Genomic DNA, 23,082 nt, shown 5'->3' on the forward strand with positions numbered 1-23,082 from the left:
CTAGTGCAGGGACCTGCACCTGGATGTAAGTGTTTAATTCATTCTGGAGCCATATCTTTGACAAATATGTGTGTGTGTATGTGTCATATATATATATCCCCATATATATATATAAATAATTTTAAATTAGCTAGAAAAGTTCCATTAGAAAATTTAAAATTAATTTTATTAGTTTTAACTTTTTGTACTTTGTACGTATTTTAGTAAGCTTAAAAACTTTTCGTGTAATTCTTTTTAATATTTATTTATTTTTAATCACTTGAATGCTTTACAATATTGGTTTGATTTCTGTCATATATCAACGTGAATTAACCATAGGTGTACATGTGTCCCCTCCCTCTTGAATCTCCCTCCTACCTCCCACCTGTTCCTAACCCTCTAGGTTATTACAGAGCCCCAGTCTGAATTCCCTGAGTCATTCGGCAAATTCCCACTGGCTGGCTCTTTATGTATGTTATCATCTATGCTTCCATGATTCCATCATTTTCCTGTCATTCTGTGTAATATGTATATAGTGCTTTGTATACATATTATATAATTTGTATAATATGCTCATTCCTTTTATATGTGTGCGTGCTAAGTTGCTTCAGTTGTGTCCAACTCTTTGCGACCCTACCGACTGTACCACACCAGTCCAGAAAAGCCCTCCCACACCAGAAAAGCCCTTCTTTTTATATACTGGAACCAAATTTTAGTTTATGTATAACCATTTAGATTTTATTTTGGAGTTAAGTACTACTCTATTTGGGCTTCCCAGGTGACTCAGTGGTAAAGAAACTGTCTGCCAATGCAGGAGACACGGGTTCAATTCCCAGTATTCCTGCCTGGGAATCCCATGGACAGAGGAGCCTGGCAGTCTACAAGATCATAGGGTTGCAAAAGAGTCGGACACTACTTAGTGACTAGACAACAACTGCTCTATTTGGACGGATGTGGACTATTTTAAATCTTGAAGACACTTCAGATAATTCTACTTCCAAAAGAAAAATGGGGATTATTTTAGGTACTATAAAAAATCATAATTGTATGGAACCACTATCATATAATTGCATCTCTCTTTTTAATGAGAATTAAGTGCAATAAAATTTTATTAATTCAGACTCTATTCTTTGGCAATTTTTGATAGTTCAGTTACCAAGGTGGCAGACATTTTCAGTTGTAACTATATACTTTTTAAAAGAGCAAACTTCTCAAGTGCGTAGAAAGATCCACCCATGTATAGATAGTTGATGTAATAATTACAAATAATTCCCATCTGTTAATTACAGAATATCTGGCAGTACAGTGATATATTTGGCAACACCTTGTCAACTATTAATTTAAGTACTTTTTAAAAAGAATAAGTGTAAGTGAAGCTTTTATTAAATCTAATAGCTTTATTCTTAAATAGTCTGAGTTAATGAAATTTAACCTATTACTGGGTTGTTCTTTGCATTCCGAGATATTGGGTCTATATATAGATATCCACTGGGTGGGAGGGATGTGATTGAAGGGGCTGGTACCTACTCATTGGGCCTCCCAGACTGCATACAGCCATCACCTCCCCTTTTCTAATGCCTCATGCCATGCTGTGCTTAGTCGCTCAGTCGTGTCTGACTCTCTGCAACTGCATGGACTGTAGCCTGCCAGGCTCCTCTGCCCGTGGGATTCTCCAGCTTATGGGTCTAATTGCCAGTAATTTTAAGGAGAAGGCAATGGCACCCCACTCCAGTACTCTTGCCTGGAAAATCCCATGGACAGAGGAGCCTGGTAGGATACAGTCCATGGGGTCGCCAAGAGTTGGACATGACTGAGCGACTTTGCGTTCGCTTTTCACTTTCATGCATTGGAGAAGGAAATGGCAACCCACTCCAGTGTTCTTGCCTGGAGAATCCCAGGGACGGGGGAGCCTGGTGGGCTGCCATCTATCGGGTCACACAGGGTTGGACACAACTGAAGCAACTTAGCAGCAGCAGCAGCAACAGCTAGAGTTAAGGTGGGCATTACTATTCCTTGAGTGACTTGCCCACGTCACACAACTGGAAGGGGCAGTGTTAGTACTTTCACCTGTGATCTCTGTCTCCCTCTCTCCACACTTTATCATACTGTCTTTCAAATAATAGCTACTTAAGTTTGCAAAGGAGTAGGTATCTGTTACCTCATTTGCTTAAAGACAGTCACCCCCTTGAGCTGTAATAAGTGGATCTGCCTGTTGCTTTTCTTTTCTGGAGATCCCTAGCTATATGCCATTCTCCCCACCTCCTTCAGCTTCTGCTGTGCTTTAAATTCACATCTAACAGTCATTCTGAAAATATTCAACATTATGCTGCAGTATGATCATACAGTAGGCTTTTGGCCACTCTGCCTTCACTTGTTGGTCCTCAGCTAGCTCTACCTATATGCCCAGGGCTAAACATTAGCCAGGTAGTGAGCAGAGGCTTCTTGTGCCCTTAGCTTCTCTCATCTCTGCCCTCCTTTTTTCTCATGGAGCTCTGTTCTTAGCCCTTCTCTCCATTCTCTGTGAAAACTTGTTCTTCCAAAAGAATCACTCATTTTAAAGCATAAATCATTATAGACAAATATGTATTAAGCCTTATTGCTTTCAGGGAATTTATGTTTTAATGGAATATAAGAAATATTTAGCCCAGGAAATTACTCCATAATGGTAGAATTGGATTTCTGTGAGTGGGTGAGGATAATTTTTGTACCTAGGTTATTCTTATTGGAATCTAAAAAGTTACACATGTATAAGTGGTTCCCTACCTCACCCACATGGAAAGTCAGTCTTATCCATGTCCTGCTCCTGATCTCCCCCCTTACTAAAGAAAGAGCTGAGAAGAGTATTGCTTGCCTGTGAGTAGAATGACTGCTTCCTGAGACCCAGGTATATTGGTTCTGTCTCATCATTTAATGTTCAAGTGGCCCTTGAGGGTGCAGACAGAATGTTTGCAGCGAATCCAGGTCTCGTAGTCATAAAGAAGCATAGGCTTGCACTGTGGGCCTTTAACTTGTTTCTTAAAAAAATCGACCAACAAATATTGATTGAGTAACACTTCAGCTGTCTCCTCAAAGACATTTTGACCTTTCTGATTCCATTTTGTCTATTAGTGTGTTATGGAGCAGTGTGCTGTGCAAGTAGCAGAATCTGTGACAGCTTTTAGTCTTTTTCTTGGAGGGATGTCTGTGTGGATGGTGTATAATCTCACCTATTTAGAAAGACTGTGGTCTCTAAGGTGTAGTAATCAAGAGCTTGGGCCCTGGAGTCAGATGCCCCAGTTTTCATCTTGGCTTTGGTATGTACTGACTGTATGATTTGGAGCAAATTACTTGGCTTCTAAACCTCACTTTCCACATCTGCATAATGGGGATGCTGTTGGTACCTACCTGCCTTGGGGGTGGTAGCTGTGATTAAGATTAAATGATGGATTTAAAGAACTTTGCACTGTGCCTGGCACCTATTAAATATGAAATAATTACTAGCCATAATTATGTTCCTTTTGGTTCAGTGGTCCAGATTTTCTCTTGGTCTCCCTTATGTTTATTTCTAGAACACAAGGAATTGTACAGAAGCTTCTGTAGGACTCTAGAGACTTTTAAATTAGACTGCCTTAAGGTTTTTGAAATTCAGTTATTCCAAGAAGGGCTTCAAAGAAAGCACACTTTAATCTTAGTTTCTTGCCCACTTTCCAGGCCATGTGTTTATTCTGTTCTTGAGTGTAACTTCTCCAACAAATAGTTTGAATGTTACCTGTGCTTTCAGTTCATAATGTGGAAAACACACAGGAATCACTTCAAGCTGTCTTCCAGCTTGTTTCAAACATAATTCAAATCTTGAAATGATTACCTGGACATATGCATTCTAGGAACTGTTGGAAGAGAGAAACAGCACCAGCAGATACTTTTAGACTTATTTTCTCAGTCTTAGATTCCCATGAAAGTTACAAAAGGGTGGTGAATCACTTGGGGTCCATCAAGTGGGGTCCCTCCTGATTTGCTTGCGCTCTGGTCAGGTAAGCTAGTATGCATGTTCATAGCCAATTAAAATGCCTCTAGAATGGCATTGACCAAGGCCATCCTTATTTTTAAGTCCCCAGATAAGCAATTTTTCAACTTTAGCAAGGCATTCCAGAAATGCTTGACTTCATACTTCTCTGCCTTGTGATAAATAAATACAATTTTGATTTTATCTCAGAGTAATTACTCTAGATTTCTCCTTCTGGGATATAAAGTAGAGTAATGTTCTATAGCTCTTTGAACATTAGATTGGAAAGAATATGCCCTAAACATTTTGCTTAATTAAATCCTAAAGAGGTGGTACAAACTTTTCATGATTAATTGAAACATGCCTATTTTGACTGATGCATATTTATATGATATTATCATATGAAAAATTTATCATGTTATATAAACTATTCACTATGGAAATGTGATTTAAAGCTGTAAGCATTTTGCATTTGTTGCTGCATTGTTCATTATGAAAAATACACAGGCTAATAATGTCTATAAGGAAAAATCTTTTCTCAATTTTCTTTGAGGTAATCTTGTCTCTAATGGCCCAGATTTTAGCCTAGATATAAGAGATCAGGTTTTCCTAGTTTGAAGAAATATTTTTAAAATTAAAAAATTTTAAAGCAGATAAGGTTCAAAAGACTAAAGGGCTGGGGCCTTCTGTTTTGCCAGTGTAAAGCATGGGTTTCAGATTTTTTAAAAAAGATGTGGTTGTTAAAATGAACCAATTCTTTTGGCTTTAGTGTTTCCCAGGTGATGCTAGTGGTAATGAACCCACCTGCCAGTGCAGGAGACTCAGGAGACCTGGGTTCAATCCCTGGGTCGGGAAGATCTCCTAGAGGAGGGCATGGCAACCCACTCCAGTATTCTTGCCTGGAGAATCCCATGGTCCGAGGTGTCTGGTGGGCTACAATCCACAGGGTCACAAAGAGGCAAACATGACTGAAGCGACTTAGCATGCACGCATGCATTTTAGCTTTAAGCACTTAAGAAAAGCTAATTTTCTAGGGGTACAGACATGCTGTTTAAGATGGGGTACCATCTCATGTCTGGTGGCAGAATTTTCAGCTAAGTTTTAGCTGACAATTTTAATAACCAAAGTTCTTTCTTATTTCTTAAATATATTAATAAAAATGACTTTTTTAAAGACTAGAACATCTGAGATATCTGAAAATGTTTTCTTGAACTTTTGGAATAATCCCTTTATCTGACTCTTCTTTGGAGCATTAGCTGTTGATAACAGTTTGGTGACAGGACAGGAGATATCTGATGGCAGTTTTCCAAAGGGTTTGCCTTTATGAAACACAATTTTATGAAAAACGGAAGAGAATACTGAATTATTTAACAAGACAGATGCTAAGTACCATTCTAAGAGTTTTCCAACTGCCAGATACAAAAGTGCACAATTTCTTTTGTCTCATTTTCTCGTATCGTTACTTTGTAGTACAAATTATTTATAAAAATAATCTGCTTTAAAATTATACTTTTTATTTGTTAGCTCTATTGTAAGAAACTCTCCTTGCCTCTCTTTTAAAAAAGACAAGTAGGACTGTGTGGTGATGATGGAGTAAAGTATGAGACAGACCTGTGAGTGGCCTTTTTGCCCTGGGCATCATTCCTTCAGGTCAGGCCGGGACGTAGACCAGCTGCCCAGCCTTCTTATAGCTTTGCTCTTTACCCTATGTGTTCTTGCTTTTAGTCTATGATAGTTAAAGATCTAGGACTAAAACAATTACTACCCCCACATCCCTCCAAATCAGACTATTTAAAGGAAGAAACCACAAGGGGAAACCTAATGCATGTTCTAAAGTGGATCCTGGGGAAGTGGGGTCTCCTTGTTGAACTTTGAGGCCAAATAATTTCCCCCGTAAAATCTTTTTTTCCTTACAGATTTCACCAGAATCAAGCTTATTGCCAGCGGATCATTTGTGAGAATTCTGCTGTATCATCTTTTTTTCAGGAATTTAAGATTTTAAAATAGCTAACTGGAAAAATAGAAACTATTAGTGCTAGTTAGTTTAGTAATGATAGATGATTATTTTCTACATATACTCTTTCTAATCTAATTTTTAAAACTCCACCATACTCTAAGGTAAATTATAGAGTCTTGTTAATTTTTCATACCATGTAAAACGTCTGTAGACAGGTGCCATATTAGTAAGCATACAAAATGTAAATAAATCTTTATTTGAATAGAATACATTATTAGTCATTGCATGACATTTGAATTCATGTTATGACTCCATTTAAAGGAAGTTATTTTATCAAAAATGCTTGATTAACATCAAAGGTTCTTTTTTTATAGCGTCTTATTTGATAATTAACAATCAATTACAACATGTAATTTGTGAAATAAAAATGATCATTAAAATGACAATACTTATTCCATTAAGGTAAACAAAATGCTATACAGAGTTCTGAGTGATGACACTTGGGGGGAAAAAAAGCCATATCACTGCACTACAAATTAGTTTGCTTCTAATTTTGCAGGCTGATGACCGTACTGCCTCAAACCAAATCTTTTCCCCTGGAAATGGAATGATTGCATGACAGGCTCTATGAACCATGAATATGTCAACAACTCATGGACCAGGCCTTGCTTAGCAATTAGTCTTTGGGGGATTTTATTTGGAAATCAGACAACACTATACCAGAGCTTGTTGGGGATTCTATGATTGCCACCCATGTCTGGAGCATGAGTTTGGGTTAGTCAAAAAAAAATCCACAAAGGAGGAAGACGTATGGCTAATAGTGGCAATCAGTCATACACACACACACACACACACACACAGAGACACACACACACACGGTCAATTGGGACGACCATGCAAACATAAGATATAGTGAGAGCCCCCTAGGAGGTAGCAAGGAAATATTTCTTATATTTCCACTAAGAAATCATCTCCTATTTTCCGTGTAAATACCCCAGTGTTTCCCTGACTCCAGTCTTTTGAATATCACCATCACATTTTGTTACAGCATCTTACCACCTGCACTATGATTTATTCAATATATTTTATTAACTGACTCACTTTAAAAGCCTTTGTTTGTCTCAAGCAATAATATTTGTGATATTCTGGGCTTGTTATGCTAGTTAAATTTGTTTTGTTTTGTTTTTCTCTTACAAAGGACAAGAAATACAGTAGTTTAAATATTGAAAATATCTGTCTACCACCTAACATTATTCTAAGTGTTCCCACGACACGGGTAGCAGGTGCTACAGAAGCTCCTAGGACCACCAGTCTGGCTGAGAATGATCTGGGCAGCTGAGTGACCTCAGGCCTCATGGCTGACTCCCCCATTACCATTGCTCCATCCAAGGACCATGAACCACATCACCTGGAGGGGAATTTGAATCAGTCCTGCGCCTCCCCAAGGATAGCCATGAGGGAAGGCTATATCATAGCAGACTGCTGAGTGAGCTGGGATACTGCCTTCCTTCTGGAGAACCTGGCCACTCACACCTTTTCTTTCTCTGACTGATCCTATCACCCGGAAATCGTTATATTGCAAGAGTCAACAACACCCCCTTTCATGTAACAGTATTTGGGAACACAGAAAGATTGAGCCCGGCTCCTGACTGTCCCAATTCACATGGGGACATCACTTTTGTAGGTTAGCACTGGGCAACCCACTCAATATGGATCTGGTAGGCTGTCAGCAGTACCTTTGAAGAAAGGAGTCACGTCACAAGCTTCATTAGTACCGAGCCTGGTTTAACCAGGCAGAATAAGCATTTGTACCAGGATAAGAAGCCTTGGGACGCCTCATGGCTCTGCAGTCATGCTTTGGTTTTTAAGTAAATGATGTCTTTTGGAAACATAGGAGCCAACTAAAAAAAAAAAAAAGAGAAAAAAGCACCAACTCTTTCCAACCGGCTATTTCCTAGGTCAGAAAGTGGTGAGGTACTGAAATTAAGATCAGATCTCAAGTAATTCTGTGAGGTTCAGGGTGTGTCTAAGTTTGAAGGGATGTTTGCTTCTGATATGAACATTTTTCTTATACTTTTATTATAGAAGATGATGTGTCAAATGTACAAATAATGTGTGCCTGGTGCCAGAAAGTGGGAATCAAGCGCTATTCCCTGAGTATGGGAAGTGAGGTGAAAAGCTTCTGCAGCGAGAAGTGCTTTGCCGCCTGCCGACGAGCCTACTTCAAGAGAAATAAGGTAAGAGCACCGTAGAGAGAGGCGGCCATGCAGGCCTCACCGCCCCGTGCGCATGCGCCTCTTAGCTTCTAGCCGAGATCACTGCGCACCCCGAACTTTGATTCTTTCTGTTTTCTCTGTTCTCTTTCTCTGTCATACTTAACCTTCTGGATTAAGGAGCCCCCTTCTAATGTGTAACCTGTCCTTCAATTTCTCTTGTCTTGGTGTTTGAATTCTGAGAGGGTGAATGAATCTGATGAAGACACGGTGGTCGCAGCCGGTATCCTTAGTGACAGTGTCTCTCTGGCCGTAGAGTACTAGACGAGGGTCTATGAAAGAGAAGTGGTAGAAATTCCCTATCAAGGCTGAGAAACTAGCCACAGAAGCATGGCCAGAAAGCTTTTAGTCCGCTCAGCTTTATACTTGTTTGCAAGGCGAATGTTGCTCTGGCTCTTTCCAAAATCCGACCCACAAATTCTAATCAGGAAAAAGTCAAGTTTTTCTTGACACCTTACATTAAAATTGATTGATATTGAGAGAAGATGAAATAATGAATATATGAACCAACCCTGCTCATACAGCGAAGTGTTTGTGAGAAGCATGGTGGGTGAACACAGGAACAGCCATGGTTATGGTTTCTTTTTTTGTTTTGTCTTAAGGCATCTCAGATCTGAAAGTGTCCTTTTAGAATAGCATTAGCCACCATTGATGGGAAATGGAATTCATGATGTTTTTACAATCAACATACACACTCAGTTAATTTCCTAATCTTTTAAGAACCGCTACTGCATTTTGCCACTAATAATTGAAGTCAATTGCTAGTTCTTGATGATTTTCCACTGATCTTCAAATCTTCCTTAATTCATAAAATCATCCACATTTTGCTCAGCATTTCCATTATACAGTATCAAAATCTGTCCTTCTTTGAAGCAGTTACTGTTTTTTTAAGTCTGATATTTGCAATCCTGAAATGCTAATTTGGGGCTCACTGCATTGCAAGAAGCACTGTTGCAGCAAATTATCTCCTTCAAATTTGGGTCACATCATTCGGCCAAAAAACATAATGCCAAAAGAATTAGGCTGCAGAATTCAGCGAGGTGGAATTTTAGTAGCAGTCTCTAAGAATTAGTCTCATAATCTTCACTGGAACAGGGAGACAAGTAAGGAAATTGGAATTCTTTTGGGACAGTCAACAGTTCACTTTCCTTGGGAGGGGCCTCACAGGAGGGGCTGGTGAGGCTTTAGAGGAGGGTGGTTGGAGCAACGCATTGGAGACACGTTTTGTTTTAATATTTGGGGATTAAAATGATCTCTGAGACCCTGGGGCTCCCGTTTTGAATGCTGAGCACTGGGGTAACAATCACAAGAGTGGGCCCAGAGCTTTCATCTTCAAAGCCGTACTTACCACAACAAAATACTTTGCATTCCATCCCAGAAGATGGCTATAGAACAGGGATTTTGTCTTTCTATGATTCCAAAGGGTCATGGGTCTGAATCTTGATGGACTGCATGTAGTGAATAAAATCAAGCAAGATAAATTTGTCACAACCCTAGTAATACATGTTGCACTTTGCACAGTGTTCCAACTTTTTAAGCCTTTGATAAAAGTCGTCTAATTCAATTTGAGAAAAAAAAACAGTCCATAAAATATATATGTATAATACATATCATATATACAACATATACATATTTATAAAGTTTAAGGTCAAACTGAATTTAAACTTCCATAGCATACAGTTTTTGAAAAATGGATAACTGGGAGCCAAGATAAGAGTATTTGGAATACTTAGTAGGTAAAATCAACAAAGGGAGAAAGACCATTACTTTTCACTTCCTGCAAGTAGTTACTGGGGTAGTTCTTTGAATATCCTATGAAACCTGGGAGCGGCAGTGACTTGAAGTTTAGCCAGTGACTTTGAGGGCTGACCCCAGCAGCCCATTAGTGTACATACAATACCTGTCTTCTCTGCAATCTTCATGCTTATTTATGTATTCCAAACCTCTGCCTCACTAGACGGTCTCATTTTTCAGATAGAGAAATAAACTGGTCACATCGCTTGCTGGATTCTTTTTTTTTTAAATTTCAAGAGTGTTATCTGTGCAACAATATCCTATTGTATTACAATAAACATGTACAGCTGCTGCATTTCTGTTAACTGATAGGATTTTGTGGTCATTTCATTTAGGGCTTGGGTTTCCTAATGGATTGTATTAGATACCAGTCTCCATCCTGCCGTTTCTAAGAACTGCTGTACTAAGCCCCAGGGTGTTCCTCACTGAAGACAATAGCAAATAGCTACTTCTGTTCTTGTATCATTTAACAAAGTCTTTAGTCCTCATTATTAAAATTGTGGACTGCTTAATCTTAGAGGGCAGAATTCCTCGCATTCCTACATAAAAGATTTTCTGGCTAAATTCTATACTTTTAAATATTGAGAAGTGGATGGAAAACAGAGTGAATAAAGTGTATGCAGAACAGAATTTTGCCTTAGGTATACTGTAGAATCTAAAAAAACATGTAAAATTAACTATGTTGTAAATTATGCTTTATAATGACAGTCCGCTTCTTGGTAGATAGCATGCTGGGATCTAAAAATGGTCTCTAAGTTGAACCCAAATTGCATGCATAACTTTACAAAGAAAAATCCTGGTAGAAAAGGTAACTAATTAGGAGCAGTATTCAGCTGACCTCTGTTTTGTGTCTGAGCAACACCTGCATTTGTGAATGTAAATTGGACAGCTGTGCCTATGCTTCCCCTGCCATCCTCTTCACAAATGCTTGGTTATAAAGGCAGGAACTGATTTTCTGCTAAAAAACAAGGACAAAAATAGCCCAACTCTCAGAATGAAGACCCGCTGAAAATTGGCTCTTTAAATTTCATTTGCTTCTCAAACCTTCTTTCTCCTGGGGTCTCTGTGTTTGTTTGATGGAATAGGTTAAGAATGTCACATCCCTCTCTTCCAAACCCTGATGCTGTGAAGTAAGGGGGGGATGGAGGGAAGCCAAATTAACCCTTTGTGGCATGTAGGTTATAATTTTAAACCAACTTAAAATTCAATTTGAAGAGTAATTTGGATTGCTGTACGTATGTAGGCTTTCTTCGGAATGCTTCTGCTAGAACTGTGAGTCACAGCTGTATTCATTTAAGGAGCCCAACTACCAGCTTACACGTTTCAGGATGCTGGCTCTAGGAAGTGTATGGTGTTGATTCATAATCATATTTCATAGAATCCTTATCCCCAACAGGCTCGACTGCTGACTCCAAAGTGTTTGAAACAATGGGTAAGACAAATACTTTTGTAGTCTGTGGGCATCAGCCGAACAATGGGATGTCAATCTCATTACTTGATGCACTGCAGACTTTTCAGGGAACTAATAGCTCATTCTTTTCCCAGCCCCTTCTTGAGGCCACAAGTAGAGAAGAACTTGAGAACATTTCTAGCTAGTGTTTTGCCTAGGAGTTGGAAAGTTGCAGACTCCTTAGTGGTTTTGTAAGAGATGCTGAAGTGTTTAGTCCAACTAATACCAGTTTTACTTTGCACAGTAACAGACACTTAAAAATATTCTTTCCTAAGGGAGTGATGCCTTGTAACCATTATCCCACTTAAAACAAGAGTAACAAACAAGACCACAAATAGTAGTCATTTCCAAATATCCTGTGTTTGATCTTTTTCCTTCTGCATGGGAAATATCCTGTTGTCTAAACTGATGTCTACAAATCAAGCAAGAAATCAAAATTCGAGACAAACGGCTAACACAGGCAATGTAAAGGAGGTTTTCTTTCCTCGTTCAGATACCAAATTTATAGTGGTATCACTGATACTTTAGTAATAGACACAAATTCCTAATAGCACCAAAGTTTTGCTTCTTTGTTCTAATTTTTCTGTAACTTGAGATAAGAGTAGACGGAAATACATCTTCAGTATCACAACGTTGCTATTCTTCCACAGACTATAGTGGGAAAATATCAATGTAGATAAGAGATAAAGATGAACTAAAAATAAAAAGGTTATATAGACAGAAACGACATTTGCAGATGATATCAGTAAGATCTTCATAACAATCATGGTAATAATAACAAATATTCAATGGGGAGAATATTGTATAATAAGCATTTCCTTTACTTTAAAGCTATATCGCTGGATACACAGCATGTATCATCATAGTATTTGGAGTTACATTTTATTTAGACTATTGGGCTGTTTATTAAACTTGAATATATCCTGGGGAAGATTCTCAGTTTCAGACCTCACTATAGAACCTAGTAGTGCAGAAGAAATGTGAACAATTGCCTTGTTAATCTAGTGATTAACCTGTCTACTTTTTTTCATTTAAACACCTGCAAGATTTAATTTGCAAAATGGCTATCATTCATGAAGGTTTAGGGAAGGACATTAAATTACCTGTAATTAATGTCCCAGTTGCCTGAAGCTTAGGCCACGGACTTGCTTTTGCCAGTTGTTTGCAAATATTCTTGACTGACGAGAATTCTTAGGGAGCACCAGATTTCTTCCTGTAGATTCACCGTGTTTTTATGGGGTGCCATTTTTTTTTGGTGCCGATGTTTTTATGGGGTTGAGACGTATGACTGTATGCCTGCACTCTGGCCTGGAGAATGTCTGCTTTGCTTCTGCATTGTCACTGAGCTGTGCTGCAAGCCTGCCCACTGCCTCCCAGGACTGTAACCCACAGACCAGAGGCCGAGTTAGTTCCTTTTCAGTTACAGCAAACAAAGGTGTCCTTAGGAAGCTTTGGGGGAAAGAATAACAAACCCACCTGTTTTCTTGTTCTCTAGCATTTTGAAATATGGGATGGAATATTGATGAAATTCTGCAAATAAGAACCTGTGAGAAAAACACCAGCAGAGGAGCGGAACTGTGTTAGTCCTTTGAAACACATTCAGGGTAGGGGTGGAGCACGAGAATTCTGGCCAGAGAAATAAGAAGCCAATCAGATTAAAGTGATGCCTGGACCCTTCAGGAGAGGCAGAAAGAGTCTGAGGGCAGAGCTTCTGCAGGCCAGGTAGGATCCAGTGCCCTAGGAAGCCATCAATCAGAAGCTTGGGGGAGAGGCATGCAATCTTGAGTTTATCAGAACACTTGAACACTACTTGAGAAACACTGGTCTAAGGGACCCCCAGAACACAAAGAGAATGGGGCAAGCGAAAGAAAGGGATCGCAACCATGTGCTGAAAGAAAGGAATAGCAACCATGTCCCATAGTTTTGAATGGGCTACATGTTGGGATATTGTGGGGAAACAGAAATAATTTTAAACTATTACCCAGAATAGATGCCAGCTTCTGAATAATATTAGATATTTTAGATTAAATACGAAGAGATGATTAAAACTTCAAATAGCTTCAAGCCCTAATACTTTATTCAACGTTTCTTTTCAATGAGCAGAAGGAAGAGGGGCTACTTTCCATAGATCCAAATCCTGTCACCCAGAGAGCGATACACAGGGTTACTGACATAGATGCTTGAATGTTAATTTTCAGACAGTCCGTGTCTGGCCATCCTTCTGGTGATAGCTAATGCTTTACACTTAAATCAAGTTTTTCTCATCTGAACTGCCGGTAATTATCCAATCCATCTCAAAGGCACACTCCCTTTTAACATTAACCACAGTGTCAGATTGCATCAGCTGCATTGTGCCCCGGTGGCTGCGGCTGCAGAGTGATGAATGTTTGTGCTCCGAGTTCCTCGTCCGGTGTCTGTTGGTTAGTGGGCAGTTCAGGGAAACAAATGATCAGGAAGGGGTTTGGTTATTTGGGACCTGCGTTCTCCTTATTGATCCAGTCACTCGCATCGTCAACTTTCTCACCTTGCTGCTAACAGTGTTTAGGTTTATCTGAAGAATGAAATTTTGAAGAAATATCTAATGGCTCGTTTTCATGTCCTTCTCCAGGCATCAGCTCCATGCAGCTCAGAGTTACTCTGTGCTGATTTTAAAAGGGAGGTGTCATGCAACCTTACTAGTAATGACTAGGAGGGGGAGAAGTTTCTAAGCGTGCTTAGTGCACTGTCTGGAGAAACCAAGAGAGATGATTGTGCATTTTCCTAGGATTGTAGTTATGCTCTGTAAATTCAAAGGCTTCGTTAAAAATGTTAACTGTCTAAATAAGTGCATGCATAAGTCAGGCCAGGTGGCTTGCTTTGAGATATTTTAAGATAGTAGTTTGAGTCCAGAATTTCTCTCATACACTTTTGCAATGTCTGGTCATAAAACCTAGTACGCCCAAGAGGGCCATATGCAGGAGATACAAACTATAGGCACACCCGTGGTTATTTTTATTTCTCTCCCATCTCAGTACCTCTGGATAGCTTTTGTACACATAAGCAGAAGTGTGAACTGGGCAAGCCACGTGCAATTCTTTGTTCCTTGGGCTTTCTGCTCTTTGTTCTTATTCTCACAGATTAGGATGGAGTAAAGAAAATCTTGCAGCAGAGGGCCACTTAATTTCTGCCCCAGCAGCTCAGACTGAGAATGGGAAATTCCCTAGGTTGCTATCCACTCTTAGGGTGGCCATGCACACAGTAAAGTCTAATGTCTCCTGACAGGCTGCCCTTGGAGGTTACAAATGCCAGTCTGTTGTATTCTCTGTAAACACAGGCTGTGGGCCAGAGCAGGGCCCTACTACAAGCTCTGGAAGGCAGATCAGTGGTTTAATGAATCCATAAAAGATGCTTGAACTCTGCTGCAGTTTACTGAGCACTCTAGTTAAATGAAACTCCTGTAGTCTTTAACAAAATGGAGATAATCAATGGCCATAGGTAGAAGCCAGTGTCTGGTAATCACAACCTCCCAGAATTTGTGTTGTGGTCTCCTTGCTAACAGAGTGTTAGTCAGGTCAAGGCTCTGGAGCTCACCACATCTGTACTGATATTTTCTGAATGTTTGAGCTGAATTTGGCCTGGAGATGACATAAGTGTAGTAGTGCTACTTCTGTGAGAACTATTTTTAAAAGCTATGAGATATTATTTAAAATAAATTTTTCTTAAGGCAGAATGATTAAGCTCAAGAATTATATTTATTCTAACACATGGTGGCTTTGAAAGGCATCCCTGTGATGAAAAGTAAATAGGTAAATAAAATTCATTCTTGATTAAGTCCTCAAAATGTCAAATTGCACAGTGTTAAGAGCCCTGATTAATCCTTCTGTGGTAAAATATTCCTCATTAGTTTGCTATGGTTAAGGGTTAACCTCTTCTATTATAAATTCAGATATTAATGTATTTAATATATTTTCTGCTTAATGTATCTTCTAATAGAAGAAAATATAGTTAGTAGATGTGCATTTTTTACTTCCAAATGTGCTTTGGAAACATACTGATTTGTGGGAGAATTTTGGATGCATGTAGGAGAATTCCTTCTTAAATATGTTGAAAGGTATTTGAAAGTATTTAATCACTTTTGATTGTTAGAAAACAACTTTGGAATGATTATTTTTTCCCACAGAGACAGTAGATTTTATGACAAATGAAAGACTTTGCATCCAATTTTTGTCACAAAAACTTAAATTGAGTTTAAGAGAGTCTTCTCTCTTAATGCAGGCTCCTACCCCAATAAGTATATTTGGGGGGTTCAATGGGTAATAGGAGTTTTGAGGATTAGAGACTGCTAGTCTTCTTCATAGGCAAATATCACAAGATAAATTGGTGATTTCTATATGGATCCAATAAATCATATGTTATCTTGTATTCTGTTTTGATAGAAAGGTTGCTTATTATTTATAATGTAGCAAGCGGTTCTGTGACTGCACATCCAATTCTTTGCTATAAGAGCCTTTGAAGGCCCTGACACTTCCTGTGATCATCCGGAGGATTGCCTATTTTATAAGTTGGAGCAATTTAAGTTGTTGGTGTCAAATGATTTAGAGATACAGAGATCCAGGAGTAGGTGAGATAAAGTTGGGCAAAAGGTAAAAACAAGGGGCATTTGTCCAACCAGAGGCAAGTGCCTCTGTGCTGCTCTTTTGTTTGTTTTTGGCCAAGCTTAAGAAAAAAAGCCTTGTTACTTATTCATCCATTCAGTCCTAGAAAATAAAATGAAATGTATATTGAGCTCCTATAATGTTCTGGGTACTATTTTAGGCTTAGTAGCTACATCATTGAACAAGAGAAAAATCCCTGCCTTAAAGGGACTTACAGTCCATTCTTGAAGGGAGATAGATAATATACAGGTTAAAAATATGTATGTATTGAACACAATTTCAGGTAGTGATATATGCTATGAAGAAAATATAGGGTGAGGGGATGGATAGTGATGAGGTACTATTTTGTACCTGATGGTCACAAAAGTTATCTCTGCAGAGGTGAAATGTGGGTAGGGACATAAGGAAGTGATGGAGTAGTCATGTGAAGTGTTTATAGCAGAGAGCTGCAGAGAGGAGGGGGAGTGAGTGAAAGGCAGTGGTCAGGCAGGAACAGTTTTGGCATTTTTGAGCAATAGCAAGAAGGCCAGAGTGTCTGCAGTTGAATGATCAAGGTGGTTAGTGCCCAGATCATGTAGGCTGGAGAGGTAATAGTTTGGGTTTTGTTCTAAGTATGATGGCAACTATTGGAAGGTGTTGAATAGGGTGTGTGACATCTGATTTTTGTTGTTGATTGAATTTCTGTATCAAAGAAGTAATACATTTAAGGGGCTTCCCTGGTGGCTCAGAGGTTAAAGCGTCTGCCTGCAATGTGGGAGACCTGGGTTCAATCCCTGGGTGGGGAAGATCCCCTGGAGAAGGAAATGGCAACCCACTCCAGTATTCTTGCCTGGAGAATCTCATGGATGGAGGAGCCTGGGTAGGCTACAGTCCACGGGGTCACAACGAGTCGGACACAACTGAGCGACCTCACTTTCGCTTTCAATACATTTAAGATCCTGGAGGCAAAGGGAATTTTGAGAGTAAGAAAGGCAACAGCTTTCCCGTCAAAGTTGGGTGTGTCTGGCAATAGAAAATTAAAAATATCGTATTCACTGAATTATTCATTCGTAGTTATGAAACATTTCCCAGTAGCAAAAGTGTGTTGAACCAATTTAGGTTTCTTTTTCGTTCGTTCTTTTTTTTGGGCACACTGTGGGAAGAAATGAATGAAGGATGGATGTTGTTGGTTAAATGTTCTGACACAGCAGTTTTCTTTCTATGGGGTTGACAAGGCTTGCTCCCAACCTAATGGGGAGGTTAAGGCCTCAGGAGGCAAGCTCAGGTGCCATATGGAACCCAAGTCTTGTCCTGGGAGATATATAACATATACAGGCCTTCTCAAGCTCTACCCCTCAAAGAAGCACGATGAAAAGGAGGTAGAAACTTTGAGGGGACCATCTTTGGATCAAATTATTTAAAGTTTATTTTAAGTGTGTTAGTCACTCAGTTGTGTCTGACTCTTTGTGACCCCATGGACTGTAGCCCGCCAGGCTCCTCTGTCCATGGGATTCTCCAGGCAAGAATACTGGAGTGGGTTGCCATTCCCCTCTCTAGGGGATCTTCCCAACCCAGGGATCAAACCTGAGTCTCCTGCATTGCAGGCAGATTCTTTACCATCTGAGCCACCAGGGAAGCCCAATTTATTTTAAGAGCAGACTGAATTTGGTGACTGCATACTTTTACGGTGTATTAGAATTTTTTAGTGCAAGTAGCAGAAGACCCAACTCAAACTGATTTAAGCAATGAAAGGCATCTTTTATCTGATGGAACTGTAGAGTCCTAAGCTAAAGTATACTTTAGGGTAGGTTGATCCTGCAGTGCAATGGTCTTATCATGGTCTCATTTCTTCCCACTTCTATATTCTTCTGGATAGAGTGTTGACCATATTCCAAGGCAAGCTCCTCAGGACCAAGGAATGGCTACTAGCAGCAATCAGGGCTAGATGTCTCTTCATTCACATCCAATAGAAGGCAGAATGCATATGGCCTAGTGTTCTGAGCAAGAATGTTGAAATTCACACTCATTGTCTGTGCTGAAGTTACATGCTTAGGCCTGAATTTGGGACTGTGACCAGAGCAATAGATATTTGAATTAGCTTAAACCAGTGATGATTCCCTTCTGATAATGGAGTTGGGCTCATTTTTCTGTAAAGCCCATGGGAAGCTGCATGGGGGAAGGGTAGCTACCAGAATGAAAATCTGCACACTTTTTAAAGAGGGATGAGGTCAGAGTGATGGCTGATGATATGTGCCAGCAAATGTCCATGAGAGAGAAGGAGAAGTGATCTCATGACGTTGAATTCTTTACACAATGACCATGTCATGTCCACCAACTTTTGTCATGTGGAAGGACTCTGAAACCCGTGTGTGGACTGAAAGATAAAAATGTGGTTAACATTCATAAAAGGGCCCTTAGATGCACTACCTCATCTATCCAGGACCAGCTGCTTTGACAAACCCAATAATTAGAACGTTGGTTTTAGTGCCAGGACCAAAGTGCTGACTCTTTTGATTCTTTTTGGACTCTATAGAACACGAGATTGCACAGAGCTAAGACAAAGGGACTGTAGTTAGCTGTTAGATATACTCATTTAGGAAGAGGAACAAGGGTGCAGTTAGAACAGCAGATAACCCAGCATGTGGCTTCATCAGTGTAGTGGCCTGGGAGATGTTGGCCATGGACCATATTGAATGTGGGGAGTCAGATGCCTGGGACTAGATGGTGATGGGATGAGGCTGCTGTTACCCATCAAGAGTTAGCCTGCTTGCCCATACATTTAAGCTTCTTTCTCTCTGGCTGAAAACTGAGTCTGCTAAAATGAAGGGAAGGGAGAGTGTCCAAACAAATTGTGATTTAGTCTGAGGCCGAATATATCAAGTTCAGGGGGGCAAAAGAGCAGAGACCTTGGAGACTTCAGCTTTCACAGTTGTTAGTTAATGAATCAATCTAACAAATATTTGTTCAGTAGCTACCATCTGTCAGACACTGTACTAGTCACTGGAACTACAGGGGCAAAAAAAAAAAAGCCCTAGTTCCTGCCCTCATGAAGCTTACAGTCCAGTGGGGGACAGAGATTTGTTTTGTTTTTTTTTTTAGAGATTTGTTTAAATAAGAATGCAGTTGTGAAATTACCACTGTGGCAAGAGCTATGATGGTGTGGGCACAGTCCTGTGAGGGTCTCTCATAGGGAGATTTGACCAGTCAGGAGATCTGGAAGCTTCTCTGAGAAAGTAGTGCTTGAACTGAAGTCTGAGAGATCTGAAGGGGTGTTAAGTAGGGGAAGCGGGGAAGGAAGAACTCACTGGGCTGAGAACACAGCAGTATGATTTCCAATCCTGGCCCTAGGTTGCTGCTGCTTTGCTCATTTCAAGTTCTTTTGGAAGGAATGGAATTTTACCTACAAGCAAGAGAACAACTGAACAAATAAACATTCCCTAGGACAATAATCTCATTTATCCATTTGTTTGTGTGTTCATTCATCCATTTGTTTATTCATCCCACCAACCTTTAGAAATGCGTGACTTGCCTGCTGGCCTCTGCCTTTGATCCTTCACTCAACCTCATAACTATAGAGTTTGCCCATTGGTCCTAATTCATTTCAGGGAGTATATTGACAGCACTTAACTCCTGTGGATAGAGGCAATTTGTAAATAAATAATAATCAAAATAAGGAGAAGAATAAGAACCCAAGTGTTTTTAGTATCAACTGTATCAGAAAAACAGCAATGACAACAGAGAAAAGATTGGATAAAAATGTGCTAATTTGAAAGAGAGCAATAGTGTCATTATTGTCTGATAGATATGGTTGGAAATAAACCTAACCCCCTTCCCACCCCCTACCCATGACACTGAGTGTGGAAAGAGGTATGGTTTTGTTATAGAAAGAAACCGTAGAGCTATGTTGGGCTTCCTTGGTGGCTCAGATGGTAAAGAGTCCACTTGCAATGCGGGAGACCTGGGTTCGATCCCTGGGTTGGGAAGATTCCCCTGGAAGAGGGCACTGCAACCCACTCCAGTCTTCTGCCTGGAGAATCCCCATGGACAGAGGTGCCTGGCAGGCCACAGTCCATGGGGTCGCAGAGAGTCAAACATGACTGAGCGCCTAAGCACAGCGCATGGAGCTATATTAACAGTAATGTGAGGGCAGACAGGAAGTTTGGGTGATGATATAGTCCAGCAAAGAGGAATGCTTATTGACACGCAGGTCCCCAGACTACACAAGTGTGATAAAATTGGAAGCAGAGCAGCTCACCCGCTGGCCTGCTAACACAGGGTGATTCTCAGGGCTCAGTGGTGTGGCGGGAAGTGAGGAATCCCCGCCCTTTCTTTGGATTCTTTGTTTCAGCCTCCTGTTTGATTTAATGGCTAGGATCAGGATGACAAAGCCATAGACGTGTGGTAATAATGAAAAGGAGGTAGGTGAATCAGATTTAATGTTCCTGGGTCTTACTGGGTGATGTGGACATGGCTATTCTAAATCCAGGGGGTCTCCATCACGCTTGGGGATGCCAGGTGGAGAAGGTGACCCTCATCAAGCTCCGCCGTACCTGCACCTGCCTCAGGTGGCTGTGAATGGAAACCCACTAGAGTTCGGCTGGAGTCAGTGGCCCCCTTTTCAGTTCCAGTAACTTCTGAAAACTACATATAGTGACAGTCGTCTCCAAAAGAGGCTGATTTTAAAACTGTGATGAAAATGGCTAACAGCAGGCTGAAGGTTAAAGTAAAAAACTTAAAAACCATAAAATCTGCCTGGAGGCTATTTAAGCAAACTGTTTTCGAGGCACAGATGGTTCATATACCTCTGAGCCAAAAACAAAAAAGTAAAAAAGGGACAGTAAAGCTGGCGTGATTAAGCAGACAAGTATGAAAGTTTTATTAGTACTAAAAAGGCATCCTTTAGAAAAGTGAAAAATCTGTCTCAGGAAACTCAGAAGACATGTTGAAGACCAGTGAGAAATGGAGAGGGCAAATGGATGACATTTCAAAAAGCAACCAAAGATGGCAAAAATGTGTAATGTGTGTAAGTACCTAGGGTATCAGAAGCTGTGCTCCTAGGACATCAGAAAGCAGTGTGAGAGAAAGATGTAGTGCGTGGAGAGCTGGGTGTGGCCTCCCTGTCCTGCAGAGCAGTTTTTATAGGGAATTCAGTGCACCTTAAATGGTGAGTTGAATCTCCAAGAAAAATCAGCTGAGGCAAGTTTGAGAGGTTTACGTGCGGTAAATCAGAAGGTCCAAAGCTCATGAAGGAAATGGCATGATGTTGCTATTAAAAATTGTAAGCATACTTGAGAAATGGGAAGTCACTGACTGGGAGGGCCTCCAGCCTCTCTGGGGGACCCCGGGGTGCTTAAGGGTGCAGCTGTCCGGTGTGTTCTGTTCACGTGTGGTGCAGGGGCGTCCACATACGCATACACAGAAAGTCCCCAGATTTTAGGTTGCTGATCTTCCGTTATCATAATTTTGAGAGAAGTCAGAGTCTGAAGAATCACAGAACAATACAGTGTTTGTAGGGTTACCATTTGAGAAACCTTCCCCTGAGGAAAAAATATAGTACTTGTGTTTTGAGGTAACATTCAATATAAACCTAACTAAAAAGGACCAAGGGGCTTCCCTGGTGGCTCAGATGGTAAAGAATCCGCCTTCAATGCGGGAGACCCTGGTTCGATCCCTGGGTGGGGAAGATGCCCTGAAGAAGGCAACGGCTACCCACTCCAGTATTCTTGCCTGGAGAATTCCATGACCAGAGGAGCCTGGCTGGCTACAGCCCGTGGAGTCACAAAGAGTCGGACCCAACTGAGCGATAACACACACACACACACAGACACACACACACAAATGACCAAATATAGCCTTGCAAAATGTCAGGTAAGTTTGGATTTTCAAAAATCTAAGTAATTCACTTAGAGTTTGGCTGACTCCCTCCGAAGGGACCCTTGAGGAAAATAAATAACCAAAGGCAAGGAATAAAGCCTAGCCTTGGATTAAGAACCTAGGTAGGGAGTGCATGATATTCCTCAGAGTACAGTTAAATTAATAGCATTCCATCTCAGGGGTTTATATTAGGAGTAGTGTCACTTAATATACTGATTGCTTGTTTGGGAGTAGATGTCTAGGAAGGAGGAGAAGTTTGTTATTTTCTCTAAGTTGCATTCATTTGAAAAACCACAGAGGAATATCTGCAAAATATCTCTTATCCCCCTTGCCCCCTCCCCCTGCTAACCTCTGCTCTACAAATATATAATAAAGTAACCTGACATCAGATGCAATTCCATTCACTGAGCTGTCAGCTAGCATGGTGGTGGTTTGGTGGTTTAGTTGCTAAGTCGTGTCTGACTCTTGTGACCCCATGGACTGTAGCCCACCAGGCTCCTCTGTCCATGGGATTTCCCAGGCAAGAATACTGGAGGGGGTTGCCATTCCCTTCTCTAGGGGACCTTTCCGCAGTCAGGGATTGAACCTGCATCTCCTGCATTGCAGGCGGATTCTTTACCACTGAGCCACCAGGGAAGCCTGTCAGCTAGCCTAAGGGAGCGAAAAGTTTCAGTTTCCGTACTACCTGATAGGGGCTGTCTCTCAGCATCTTCAGAGAGGGGAACTTGGTCCTGTGTGAAGGCAGCTCAGTTGTGCTCCTTGCCTAGACTAAAAACAAAACAATCTTTGGCTGCATTAAAGACAGGTTTTTAAAGTGCACAAAAATACATTAGACTGTATACTGATAATCAAGTTTTATCTTATCTTCTCAGGAAATGTGAAGTTCATTCTTCTTTAGCCTGAGTTTTATAAAAGGCTAATGCTGAACTTTAAAAGAGTTGACATAGAGGATTAAATATAGTTTCCTTAGACTCTAAGCTACGCAAATATGGGACACAAGAGCCTGAAAAGATATTCTGTTGAGGACAAAAGAACCAATAATAAAACCAAAGAATTGGTACAGATAAATGTAATGATAGTGTACTATGCCTCTTAACACTCACAGGTAACCTTTGCAGTTGGCCACCATGGAGAAAGACTGGGTCAGACTTTGTGGCAGA

At 40.4% G+C, this 23,082-nt stretch overlaps 1 protein-coding gene across 3 annotated transcripts in view; it reads left to right on the plus strand.

Moving 5' to 3' along the window:
* LOC122422514 (sine oculis binding protein homolog) overlaps positions 1-23,082 on the plus strand; it is a 165,231-nt gene that overhangs the window by 36,316 nt on the left and 105,833 nt on the right. For all 3 annotated transcript variants that reach the window (XM_043438946.1, XM_043438947.1, XM_043438948.1), the window contains exon 4: positions 8,004-8,155. In XM_043438946.1, the coding sequence (XP_043294881.1) occupies positions 8,004-8,155 (152 nt within the window). The remainder of the gene's footprint in view (positions 1-8,003; positions 8,156-23,082) is intronic.

The sequence above is a fragment of the Cervus canadensis genome, chromosome 20 (assembly GCF_019320065.1).
Source record: "Cervus canadensis isolate Bull #8, Minnesota chromosome 20, ASM1932006v1, whole genome shotgun sequence".
In the NCBI taxonomy this organism is placed as follows: domain Eukaryota; kingdom Metazoa; phylum Chordata; class Mammalia; order Artiodactyla; family Cervidae; genus Cervus; species Cervus canadensis.